General features: G+C 43.4%; 1 protein-coding gene across 3 annotated transcripts; it reads left to right on the forward strand.

The window, feature by feature from the left end:
- The first annotated feature begins 7,203 nt into the window (after window positions 1–7,203).
- LOC125551106 (spidroin-1-like) lies at window positions 7,204–13,374 on the forward strand. Of its 3 annotated transcripts, none has more exons than XM_048714264.1 (4): window positions 7,204–7,764; window positions 12,855–12,956; window positions 13,048–13,138; window positions 13,237–13,374. In XM_048714264.1, exons 1-3 carry the CDS (start codon window positions 7,349–7,351, stop codon window positions 13,133–13,135), a joined length of 606 nt encoding a protein of 201 aa, XP_048570221.1. In that variant the 5' UTR covers window positions 7,204–7,348; the 3' UTR covers window positions 13,136–13,138; window positions 13,237–13,374. The 3 variants fall into 3 exon arrangements, 2 of the variants coding, with proteins under 2 accessions (XP_048570221.1, XP_048570220.1); XR_007302194.1 differs by lacking the exon at window positions 7,204–7,764 and adding an exon at window positions 12,329–12,748; XM_048714263.1 differs by lacking the exons at window positions 12,855–12,956; window positions 13,048–13,138; window positions 13,237–13,374 and adding an exon at window positions 8,697–9,575.
- The last annotated feature ends 341 nt before the right edge of the window (window positions 13,375–13,715 follow it).

Raw genomic sequence — 13,715 nt, forward strand, 5'->3', positions numbered from 1 at the left:
CGTCCTTGGAAATATCAAGAATAACAAAGTCCGTTAAAATAGTAACGTTTGCAACCACAACAAGCACATCCTCACAAAATACTGACAGGTATAGCAGTTGATTTATTAGCCATTTGCAAAGATATTTCAGTAGGTGTCAACTTATTCAAATCAAGTCTACGATATAAAGAGAGAGGCATAACACTAACACCGGCTCCAAGATCACATAAAGCAGTTTTAACATAGTTTCTTTTAATGGAGCTTGGTATAGTTGGTACTCCTGGATCTCCAAGTTTCTTTGGTATTCCACCCTTAAAAGTGTAATTAGCAAGCATGGTGGAAATTTCAGCATCTAGTATCTTTCTATTAGTAACAATAGCCTTCATGTACCTAGCATAAGGGTTCATTTTAAGCATATCAGTCAAACGCATACACAAAAAAGATAGGTTTAATCATTTCAGCAAAGCGCTCAAAATCCACATCATCCTTTTTCTTGGATGGTTTAGGAGGAAAAGGCATGGGTTTCTGAACCCATGGTTCTCTTTCCCTACCGTGCTTCCTAGCAACAAAGTCTCTCTTATCATAACGTTGATTCTTTGATTGTGGGTTATCAAGATCAACAACAGGTTCAATCTCTACATCATTATCATTGCTAGGTGGATCATCAACATGAACATCATCATTAACATTATCACTAGGTTCATGTTCGTTACTAGATTGTATTTCAGCATCAGAAATAGAAATATCATTGAGATTCTTAGGTGTGTCAACAACAGGTTCACTTGAGGCATGCAAAGACCTATCATTTTTCTTCTTCTTCTTAGAAGAACTAGGTGCATCAACATTAGTTCTTTGAGAATCTTGCTCAATTCTCTTAGGATGGCCCTCGGGATACAAAGGTTCCTGAGTCATTTCACCCCCTCTAGTCATAACTCTAACAACATTATAATTTTTCTTATTATTTAATTCATTGAGCAAATCATTCTGAGCCTTAAGTACTTGTTCTACTTGAGTGGTAACCATAGAAGCATGTTCACTAATAAGTTTAAGTTCACCTTTAACTCTAGACATATAATCACTCAAGTGTTCAATCATATAAGCATTGCGTTTCAATTGTCTACCAACATAAGCATTGAAGTTTTCTTGTTTAACAATAAAATTATTAAACTCATCTAAGCATTGGCTAGCAGACTTATAACGAGGAATGTCACCTTTTCATCAAATCTACAAAGAGAATTTACCTTCACTACCTGTGTCGGGTTATCAAGACCATGTATTTCTTCAATAGGTGGTAAATTCTTAACATCTTCAGCTTTAATACCTTTTTATTTCATAGATTTCTTTGCCTCTTGCATATCTTCAGGACTGAGAAATAGAATACCTCTTTTTTGGAGTTGTCTTAGGAGTTGGTTTAGGAAGTGTCCAATCATTTTCATTACTCAACATATTATTCAATAGAAATTCAACTTGATCAACTGTTCTTTCCCTGAAAACACAACCAGCAAAACTATTCAGGTGGTCTCTGGAAGCATCGGTTAGTCCATTATAAAATATATCAAGTATTTCATTTTTCTTGAGAGGATGATCAGGCAAAGCATTAAGTAATCGGAGAAGCCTCCCCCAAGCTTGTGGGAGACTCACTTCTTGAATTTGCACAAAATTATATATTTCCATTAAGGCAGCTTGTTTCTTATGAGTGAGGAAATATTTAGAAAAGTAATAAATCATATCCCGGGGACTACGCACACAACCAGGATCAAGAGAATTAAACCATGTTTTAGCATCACCCTTTAATGAGAATGGAAACAACTTAAGGATAAAGTAATAGCGAGTTTTCTCATCATGAGTAAACAGGGTGGCTATATCATTTAATTTAGTAAGATGTGCCACAATAGTTTCAGATTCATAACCATAGAAAGGATCAGGTTCAACCAAAGTAATTAACTTAGGATCAACAGAGAAATCATAATCCTTATCGGAAATAAAGATAGGTGAAGTAGCAAAAGCAGGGTCATATTTCATTCTAGCATTCAAAGACTTTTCTTTAAGCTTAGCTAATAATTTTTTAAGATCAGATCTATCATTGCAAGCAAGAAAGTCTCTAGTAGTTTCTACATCCATAACATAGCCCTCAGGCACAACAGGCAATTCATATCTAGGGGGAGAATCTTCATCATCACTTTCATCAATATTATCAGTTTCAATAATTTCATTCTCTCTAACCCTAGCAAGTTGTTCATCAAGAAATTCACCTAGTGGCACAGTATTATCAAGCATAGAAGTAGTTTCATCATATGTATCATGCCAAGCGGAAGTGGCATCATCAATAACATGCGACATATTAGAATGAATAGCAGGATTAGGTGTCGCAAGTTTACTCAAAACAGAAGGTGAATCAAGTGCAGAGCTAGATGGGAGTTCCTTACCTCCCCTCGTAGTTGAGGGAAAAATATTAGTTCTTTTATGTGACGCCCGGATAGTTACGCTACAGTAATCCTCCGCTAATGGTGCCACGTCACCTCGATTACTGTGGTTAATCTTGGGTTAATTCGAAACCGTTTCAAAATTTAAATTCAAATTCAAATTAATGTCAACAATAAAAGTTTTCAAAAGTGATAACAAAAATGTTTGGGTTGTGCCAAAAATGGCATAGGTAATTTTAGTGCAGCAAACTCATTTTTAGAAATTTCCTAAATGGTTTAAAATGAACTAAAACAGAATAGAAAATAAATAAAAGAAAGAAAATACAAAAAAATAGAAAACAAACTAACAGACAAAAAAAGAGAAACCCAGCAGGCCACCAGCCCAACTGGGCAGGCCCAAACCGGCCCAGCCGGCCAACTCCCCTACCCGGCACTCCTTATCACCCCTAGGCGAACCGCACTCCCCATTCCTCCCCGAAAATATCTCCTCCCCCCCTCTCCCCTGATTTGGATCGGGCTCGAGAGGAGGACACGACGTCGTCGGCCGTCGCCGCCAGGAGATCACGTCCGCCTCACGGAGCCCACCTCGCCGGCCTGGCCCTCTCCCTCGCATCGTCCCCGACTACCTCACGTCCCGCTGCCCGAACCCCTACAAACCCCACCGTGAGACCCCCCCCCTCCTTCTCCTCTACGTCACTCCGCAGCACACGCACGCCCGCACGGCCCCACCTCCCGCACCGGCGCTCGCCGCGGCCCCGTGCACGCTCTCGCTCCGGCTCTCCCGCTGTCGCAGTCCGCCGCGGTCTCGTCGCCCCTCACCGCCCGCATCGCTCGCCGACAACTCGTCGTGGTGTCCCGACCCCGCGCACCCGCATCTGCCACGCCCATGGTCGCGTGCTGCGCGTGACCGCGCTCGCCCGCGTGCCCCACTGCTGTCGTTGCCGCCCACCTCCCCCTGCGCCCGTGGCCATCCTCTCTGCCTCTCCCTCGCGCTCGGCTCCGCCGCCCGCCGGCGCCCGGGACAGCTGCATCCGGCCAACCCCGCGGTGCTCCGCCCACTCAACGCGCCCACCGACCCCGTGACTCCCTTCCGCTCGCTCACCGCCGCTGCTCTGCAGCTCGCTGGCCGCACCCCGACGCCCTGCCGCTGCTCGCCCGCCGCCCCGCTCTGGCCTCCCTCGCAGCGCTCTGCTCCCCACGCTCGCCGCTTGTCGCGGCCCGCATCACGGTGCCCGCGCCGGCCACGGCCGCTCTGCTCGTCGGCGCACCCGTTCAGGTGACGCCGCACCCATCGGGCGCCCATGCCCTTGCCCGCTAGCACGCCATGAACCGCACGCCCGCTAGGCCCCCCAGGGCCTATGACAAGTGGGCCACTGCCCTGGAACGTTTTTTAAAAAAAATAATGTTAATTAATTAATTAATTAACTTAATTAATTAATTTTGGTTAATTAAACTAAACAATTAATTAAACTACTTAATCATAATTAAGATTAACCAAATAACTAACTAAACTGTTAGAGTAGACTAAAACAGTCAATGACAGGGGGTCCCACCCCTGTTGACCAGTCAAACGTTGACTGGTCAACTGGGTCCCTCTGGCCCACCTGTCAGCCACTGGGTACACTTTTGTGTACACTGTGCTGGGTGCGCCTACCAATTTAGCATTTATTTTCAAATTAAAAATAATTTCAGAATAATAATAAAATCTTTAGAAAATCATATCTTTTGATCCGTAACTCGGATTAAATTATTTTCAACATGAAAGTTGCTCGGAACGACGAGACGAATCCGGATACGCAGCCCGTTCGTCCGCCACGCATCCCTAGCATAGGGAACACGCAACTTTCCCCCTTCGGATCATCTGTCCGAAACGCGAAACACCGGGAATACTTTCCCGGATGTTTTCCCCCTTCACCGGTACCACCTCGTACCGCGTTAGGGCACACCTAGCATCACGCTTTGTCATGTCATGCATCGTCATGCATTTGTTTGCATTATATTTATTGTTTCTTCCCCCTCTTCTCTCGCTAGACACCGAGACTGACGCCGCTACTACCCAGTACGACTACGGTGTTGACGACCCCTCTCTCTTGCCAGAGAAACCAGGCAAGCCCCCCCCCTTGATCACCAGATATCGCCTACTCTTCTCTATACTGCTTGCATTAGAGTAGTGTAGCATGTTGCTGCTTTCCGTTAATCCTATCCTGATGCATAGCATGTCCTTGCTACTACTGTTGTTACCTTTACCTGCAATCCTAATGCTTAGTATAGGATGCTAGTTTATCATCAGTGGCCATACATTATTGTCCGTCTGCCATGCTATACTATTGGGTCGTGATCACTCGGGAGGTGATCACGGGTATATACTATATACTTTATACATGATACATGTGATGACTAAAGTCGGGTTGGCTCGAGGAGTACCCGCGGTGGATTCATGAATTGGGGGCTGGAAGGACATAATTTCCCGACAGCCCTCTGTGTGGATCTTTGTGGCGAAGCGATAGGGCAGGTTGAGACCACCTAGGAGAGAGGTGGGCTGACCCTGGTCGGCATTCGCAGTTATTTCAAGATAACACGTTTAACGAGATCTTGGTATTTGATCTGAGTCTGGCCACTGGCCTATACGCACTAACCATCTACGCGGGGACAGTTATGGGCACTCGACGTCATGGTATCAGCCGAAGCCTTCGTGACGTCAGCGACTGAGCGGCGCACGTCGGATTGGACTGTAATCCTGCTCTTGTATTAAGGGGGCTAGTTCTGCTTCTGGCCACGTACGCAACATGCAGGTGTGCAATGGGCGATGGGCCCAGACCCCTGCGCCATAGGATTTAGACCGGCGTGCTGACCTCTCTGTTATGCCTAGGTAGGGCTACGACGTGTTGATCTTCCGAGGCCGGGCATGACCCAGAAAAGTGTGTCCGGACAAAGGGGATCGAACGTGTTGGGAAATGTGGTGCACCTGTGCAGGGAAGTTAATCTATTCGAATAGCCGTGATCTTCGGTAACATGACGACTTGGAGTTGTACCTTGATCTTATGACAACTAGAACCGGATACTTAATAAAACACATCCTTCCAAGTGCCAGATACAACCAGTGATCGCTCTCTCACAGGGCGACGAGGGGAGGATCATCGGTTAGGATTATGCTACACGATACTACTTGGTGAACTTACCATCTACTCTCTTCTCCTGCTGCAAGATGGAGGTTACCAGAAGCGTAGTCTTCGATAGGACTAGCTATCCCCCTCTTATTCCGGCATTCTGCAGTTCAGTCCACATATGATACCCTTATTCCATTTGATACCAATACATACATATGTAGTGTAGCTCCTTTCTTGCGAGTACTTTGGATGAGTACTCACGGTTGCTTTGCTCCCTCTTTTCCCCCTTCCTACCCGATGGCTGCGACCAGACGTTGGAGCCCAGGAGCCAGACGCCACCGTCGATGACGACTACTACTACTCAGGAGGTGCCTACTACTACGTGCAGCCTGCTGACGACGACCAGGAGTAGTTTAGGAGGATCCCAGGCAGGAGGCCTGCGCCTCTTTCGATCTGTATCCCAGTTTGTGCTAGCCTTCTTAAGGCAAACTTGTTTAACTTATGTCTGCTACTCAGATATTGTTGCTTCCGCTGACTCGTCTATGATTGAGCTCTTGTATTCGAGCCCTCGAGGCCTCTGGCTTGTAATATGATGCTTGTATGACTTATTTTATTTGTAGAGTTGTGTTGTGATATCTTCCCGTGAGTCCCTGATCTTGATCATACTCGTTTGCGTGTATGATTAGTGTACAATTGAATCGGGGGCGTCACATTTTATCTTTCAAGTTCTTCATAGTGATCAGTAGATATAAATCCCAAGTGACTGAATAGAGCTATGTTCCCCGGCAACGGCGCCAGAAAATAGTCTTGATAACCCACAAGTATAGGGGTTCGCAACAGTTTTCGAGGGTAGAGTATTCAACCCAAATTTATTGATTCGACGCAAGGGGGCCAAAGAATATTCTCAAGTATTAGCAGCTGAGTTGTCAATTCAACCACACCTGGAAACTTAATATCTGCAGCAAAGTATTTAGTAGCAAAGTAATATGACAGTAGTGGTAACGGTGGCAAAAGTAACGGTAGCAGTTTCGGTTTTATAGTGATTGTAACAGTAGCAACAGAAAAGTAAATAAGGGAAGATCAATATATGAAAAGCTCATCGGCAATGGATCAGTGATGGATAATTATGTCGGATGCAATTCCTCATGCAATAGTTATAACATAGGGTGACACAGAACTAGCTCCAGTTCATCAATGTAATGTAGGCATGTATTCCGAATATAGTCATACGTGCTTATGGAAAAGAACTTGCATGACATCTTTTGTCCTACCCTCCCGTGGCATTGGGGTCCTATTGGAAACTAAGGGATATTAAGGCCTCCTTTTATTAGAGTACCGAACCAAAGCATTAACACTTAGTGAATACATGAATTCCTCAAACTACGGTCATCACCGGTAAGTATCCCGATTACTGTCTCTTCGGGGTTAACGGATCATAACACATAATAGGTGACTATAGACTTGCAAGATAGGATCAAAGAGAAAATTCCTTATATAACACTATTTTAAATATTGGTTCCTTATGTAACACTGAAAAATTTCTTCTTCCTTATCTAACATCATGTATAATATTTTTTCCCTATCTAACACTCCCGTCAATTCTGTTAGCTCACACCGTTAAAACAGGCATGGAGTGATGTCAGTTTTTCTTAGCTGGACAAAAATGCCCCTGCCCATAAGCATGAGAGAAAAGAAAACAGAACACGACCGGAACGAACCAAACCGGCCATCTCTCTCACGATCCACATCCCCTTCCCCGCTTCCCCTTTCTCAAACCCTAGTGATTGCGGGCGGCGGCGACGGCAGAGAACCTGCTAGCGGCGGTGGAGATTCGGTGTTATGGATGGCGGTGGTGTTGAGGATGGGGAAGGTGCTACGGAGGAAATCCAGTGCGTGGCGGCGGAGGGGTCCGACCTTGGCGCTCCCGCGGATCCGGGGATGGCGAGCCTTGGCGACGGCTGTGGTACGGAGGGGTCGGGCCAGCACGCGGCTACGGCTACGGAGGGGTTGCGTCAGCGCACGGCTTCGACGGGAGGCGGTGTCTCAGCTGTAGCAATCACGGTCCAGGGCGGGGCATGGGCTGAGGGCTCGACCGCCGGCGTGGCTGGAGGCTCAGGCCAAGGCACGGCTGGTTCGGGCTCAACAGCAGTTGTAGGCTTAGGCCAATACGCTGCTGAATCGGCCTCGGCAGCAGTTGCAGGGTCCGGCCAGGGTGCAGCTCGGTTGGCCTCCACTACATGGGCGTGTCCAGATGGGTAAGTTCATGGCACTTTGTGGATTTGTATGATGTTTGTACCACTAGCAATGATCAGAACTATCTAGCAATACTCATGCATAGTTTCTTCACTTAATTGTCTCTTGAATTCACACGATGGATCCAAATTCAAGTTATTTGATAAAAATCGAATTGTTTGGCAATAAAAAAAGCTCGAAAATACATTCGATGTTTCTGTTTTGAGAAGATCATTGATTGTGACTTGACAAACTATAAGGATTTCGTTGAATCAATTGTAGAGCAGTACTCTCCATGTAATTTGGAAGTTGCACATGTGCAGTACTATGATGATGCTCTAAAAATCTGTCCAGAAGTAAAATGTGACCAAGATTTAATGCTTATGTTTGAGAAACACTCGGAGACAAAGGTGCTGTGTATGATCATTGCATATTGTGATCCGTCTGAACCGTATGAGCCTATCACCGAGAAGCAAAAAAAAACTAACCCAGCCAGCCCCGCAATGAGCACAAGAAGCAAACGAAGACTTAGCTTGTGAACCAAATTTAATTTCTTTTAGTTAGAGACTTAGAGTCACTTTTGTTGCTGCTCATGTCATGTTGTGTGGACTTGGACTCATGTATGTGAACCTTAGGTCACTTTTGTGTAGTCCATATCATGTATGTATGGACTTGGACTATGTACGCGAACCTGGACATGATGACAATCCTTTTGTGTTGCTCATATGATGTAGAGTATGATGTATGTGTGCGATTGGACTCATATATGTGATCATGTATATGTTGGAAGTGATATATGTGTACTTGGATGGGGGCCTGTATGTTTATGTGCAAATCTGAATACTATTTGTTGAAATATATGTATATGTGAATTGTGTGATCTGGATGTGCATCAAATTATAGGGGAGGTTCTGCCAAAATTTTGAACTAAATTGTGAAAAAGTTGTTGCTCTAGTACAAGAAGGAAAAAGAAGACAAAGAATGGAACCAAGCATTGGGTATGTGATAAGGTGAAGGATTGGCTGATTGAATATGCAACTCTCGGGGCGAAGGCATTGCAGAAGAAGATTAAAGAACACCACAAGGTTGACCTCCACTACAAGAGAATATATATGGGTAAGAAGCTAGCTCTGAAAGAATTGTGTGGTGATTGGGATAGCAGCTTTGACAATTTGTATAGGTTTAAAGCACAAGTTGAAACCACTTGCCTTGGTAGCATAGTTCAGATTGATCATTACACTATAAAAGGAAAAATCAGGTTTAGAAGGTTCTTCTTTGCTTTGAAACCTTGCATAGACGGATTCCTTGGTGGTTGCAGGCCATATTTGGCAGTAGATAGCACATTCTTAATAGGCAGGCTCAAGGGGCAGCTGGCTAGTGCCACCGCTGTAGATGGCCATAATTGGATGTATCCACTTTGTTTTGGAATTTTTTATTCCAAAACAAACAAGAATTGGATCTGGTTTATGCAATTGCTTAGGCAAGCCATAGGATCACCAAGGGGTTTAGCCATAAGCACTGATGCCAGGTAGGCGGTGATGACAGGGGTGAAGGAAGTTTTCCCAAAAGTAGAACATAGGAAATGCATGTTTCACTTGGTGTCAAACTTCAAGAAAAAGTATCATGGAAAGATATTTGATGACCATCTTTGGGCTGCTACTTACTCATGGAACACATATATATTTGAGAAAAATTGGGTTGCAATGGAAACAGCAAAGCCAGCGGCAACTGCATATCTTAGGAAGTGGCACACTAGGTTGTGGACTAGGAGTCAGTTCTCAACCATTTGTAAGGTGGACTATGTAACCAACAACCTCGCAGAGTGCTTCAATAATTGGATTAAGCACCAAGTCTTTGAACTTGGACGACTTAATGGAAAAGCTTAGGCAGATGATTATGATCATGTGGAAATCGCCGAAAGTAGCAAAGAAGTTAGTTGGATTAATTTTGCCCCACATAATTAAGAAGTTGAATGCAAGAGTAGAGTTAAACTTGGAGGTGGGTAGAAGCTCGGAAGAAGTGCTGAGTAACTCAATTGGGAGGCAGGCCGGGGTTTAGGTTTGTCGTCAACTTGCATGACACACATGTTGTGGACAATGGCAAGTTTCTGGCCTTCCTTGCAAATGCTCTAGCATTCGTCACATCACTTGTCAATGCACATATACAGAATATGTGGACTCATATTATTACTCCATTGACAAGTTTAGAGCAGCTTATGGCCAACTAATCCTGTTATGTGTCAAGACCCAGTGGCCTAAATCTAACATGGATTCTTCATGCATCCACCCTTGCTAAAAGCCGTAGCTGGTCGGCCCCAAACAGAGAGGCATAAGGTTGTAGTGAGAAAAGAGGAAGTGCCAGCACTTATGCCCTATTTGTAAGGAATACAGACACATTGGCACAAGTGGCAAGAGGGAAAGGATGACATTGCTGCTTTGATGGAGTTGAGGTAATCACTATGCATTCTACTTTCTTAATTGCATGTAACTACTCTCTACATTACTGTTTGTTAATCAACTTATGGCATGTGAACTACTTTCTTGTTGCTCATGTAGAGAACCACAAAGAAGAGAGGAAGACTACCAAATCAGCCCAGTTCAATCCATTGTGCCAAGAGGTGATGAAGCACCACCAACTCTATGTATTTTCCACAAGGTTAGCAAATCTGAATTTAATTTGTGCCAAATGAAAAGAGTTTGATTAGTGCCAAATGAAAACTGAGTGTGCATTCGTCTAATCCATAGCCAAAGCTTAGAAATTACAACCAAGAAGAAAGGAAAACACAGCCAAACTTTGGAGATTGCAAACAAGAAATGAAAAGGGTGTAAAAGGTGATCTTTGCTAATTCTGAATTTTAATGTCACATATTATGCATAGTTCATATTGTTATTTACTCTAAAATTACTGTTGCCATACATGTACAAGTGCAGATCAGGGAAGGGGAAGAAGATGGAGCTTGCTAAAAAGGATGAAATTTGTCCTATGGTGCCATTTGACAGCCCCGCAATGACAAGAAGCAAAAAAAAACTAACCCAGCAGCGCAATGAGCACGAAGCAAACGAAGACTTAGCTTGTGAACCAAATTTAATTTCTTTTAGTTAGAGACTTAGAGTCACTTTTGTTGCTGCTCATGTCATGTTGTGTGGACTTGGACTCATGTATGTGAACCTTAGGTCACTTTTGTGTAGTCCATATCATGTATGTATGGACTTGGACTATGTACGCGAACCTGGACACGATGACAATCCTTTTGTGTTGCTCATATGATGTAGAGTATGATGTATGTGTGCGATTGGACTCATATATGTGATCATGTATATGTTGGAAGTGATATATGTGTACTTGGATGGGGGCCTGTATGTTTATGTGCAAATCTGAATACTATTTGTTGAAATATATGTATATGTGAATTGTGTGATCTGGATGTGCATCAAATTATAGGGGAGGTTCTGCCAAAATTTTGAACTAAATTGTGAAAAAGTTGTTGCTCTAGTACAAGAAGGAAAAAGAAGACAAAGAATGGAACCAAGCATTGGGTATGTGATAAGGTGAAGGATTGGCTGATTGAATATGCAACTCTCGGGGCGAAGGCATTGCAGAAGAAGATTAAAGAACACCACAAGGTTGACCTCCACTACAAGAGAATATATATGGGTAAGAAGCTAGCTCTGAAAGAATTGTGTGGTGATTGGGATAGCAGCTTTGACAATTTGTATAGGTTTAAAGCACAAGTTGAAACCACTTGCCTTGGTAGCATAGTTCAGATTGATCATTACACTATAAAAGGAAAAATCAGGTTTAGAAGGTTCTTCTTTGCTTTGAAACCTTGCATAGACGGATTCCTTGGTGGTTGCAGGCCATATTTGGCAGTAGATAGCACATTCTTAACAGGCGGGTTCAAGGGGCAGCTGGCTAGTGCCACCGCTGTAGATGGCCATAATTGGATGTATCCACTTTGTTTTGGAATTTTTTATTCCAAAACAAACAAGAATTGGATCTGGTTTATGCAATTGCTTAGGCAAGCCATAGGATCACCAAGGGGTTTAGCCATAAGCACTGATGCCAGGTAGGCGGTGATGACAGGGGTGAAGGAAGTTTTCCCAAAAGTAGAACATAGGAAATGCATGTTTCACTTGGTGTCAAACTTCAAGAAAAAGTATCATGGAAAGATATTTGATGACCATCTTTGGGCTGCTACTTACTCATGGAACACATATATATTTGAGAAAAATTGGGTTGCAATGGAAACAGCAAAGCCAGCGGCAACTGCATATCTTAGGAAGTGGCACACTAGGTTGTGGACTAGGAGTCAGTTCTCAACCATTTGTAAGGTGGACTATGTAACCAACAACCTCGCAGAGTGCTTAATTGGATTAAGCACCACAAGTCTTTGAACTTGGACGACTTAATGGAAAAGCTTAGGCAGATGATTATGATCATGTGGAATCGCCGGAGAAAAGTAGCAAAGAAGTTAGTTGGATTAATTTTGCCCCACATAATTAAGAAGTTGAATGCAAAGAGTAGAGAGTTAAACTGGAGGTGGTAGAAAGCTCGGAAGAAGTTGCTAAAGGTAACTCAATTGGAGGCAGCGGGTTTAGGTTTGTCGTCAACTTGCATGACAACACATGTTCTTGTAGACAATGGCAAGTTTCTGGCCTTCCTTGCAAACATGCTCTAGCATTCGTCACATCACTTGTCAATGCACATATACAGAATTATGTGGACTCATATTACTCCATTGACAAGTTTAGAGCAAGCTTATGGCCAACTAATCCCTGTTATGTGTGACAAGACCCAGTGGCCTAAATCTAACCATGGATTCTTCATGCATCCACCCTTGCTAAAAGCAGTAGCTGGTCGGCCCCAAACAGAGAGGCATAAGGGTTGTAGTGAGAAAAGGAGGAAAAGTGGCCAGCACTTATGCCCTATTTGTAAGGAATACGGACACCATTGGCACAAGTGCAAGAAGGGGAACAAAGATGACATTGCTGCTTTGATGGAGTTGAGGTAATCAACTATGCATTCTACTTTCTTATTGCATGTTAACTACTCTCTTACATTACTGTTTTGTAATCAACTATGCATGTGAACTACTTTCTTGTTGCTCATGTAGAGAACCACCAAAGAAGAGGAGGAAGACTACCAAATCAGCCCAGTCATCCATTGTGCCAAGAGGTGATGAAGCACCAGCAACCTCTATGTATTTTCCACCAAGGTTAGCAAATCTGAATTTAATTTGTGCCAAATGAAAACTGAGTTTGATTAGTGCCAAATGAAAACTGAGTGTGCATTCGTCTAATCCATAGCCAAAGCTTAGAAATTACAACCAAGAAGAAAGGAAAACACAGCCAAACTTTGGAGATTGCAAACAAGAAAAATGGAAAAAGGGTGTAAAAGGTGATCTTTGCTAATTCTGAATTTTAATGTCACATATTATGCATAGTTCATATTGTTATTTACTCTAAAATTACTGTTGCCATACATGTACAGTGCAGATCAGGGAAGGGGAAGAAGATGGAGCTTGCTAAAAAGGATGAAATTTGTCCTATGGTGCCATTTGACAGCCCCGCAATGAGCACAAGAAGCAAAAAAAACTAACCCAGCCAGCCCCGCAATGAGCACAAGAAGCAAACGAAGACTTAGCTTGTGAACCAAATTTAATTTCTTTTAGTTAGAGACTTAGAGTCACTTTTGTTGCTGCTCATGTCATGTTGTGTGGACTTGGACTCATGTATGTGAACCTTAGGTCACTTTTGTGTAGTCCATATCATGTATGTATGGACTTGGACTATGTACGCGAACCTGGACACGATGACAATCCTTTTGTGTTGCTCATATGATGTAGAGTATGATGTATGTGTGCGATTGGACTCATATATGTGATCATGTATATGTTGGAAGTGATATATGTGTACTTGGATGGGGGCCTGTATGTTTATGTGCAAATCTGAATACTATTTGTTGAAATATATGT

This window comes from Triticum urartu, chromosome 4 (genome assembly GCF_003073215.2).
Source record: "Triticum urartu cultivar G1812 chromosome 4, Tu2.1, whole genome shotgun sequence".
NCBI classification, from domain to species: domain Eukaryota; kingdom Viridiplantae; phylum Streptophyta; class Magnoliopsida; order Poales; family Poaceae; genus Triticum; species Triticum urartu.

Bases quoted from the DNA above. Each gene is read 5' to 3' on its own strand.
- LOC125551106 (XM_048714263.1), top strand. From the start codon at position 7,349: ATGGATGGCGGTGGTGTTGAGGATGGGGAAGGTGCTACGGAGGAAATC. The intron at 7,765-8,696 runs GTAAGTTCATGG...TTGTTGCTCTAG, and splicing joins ACATGGGCGTGTCCAGATGG to TACAAGAAGGAAAAAGAAGA.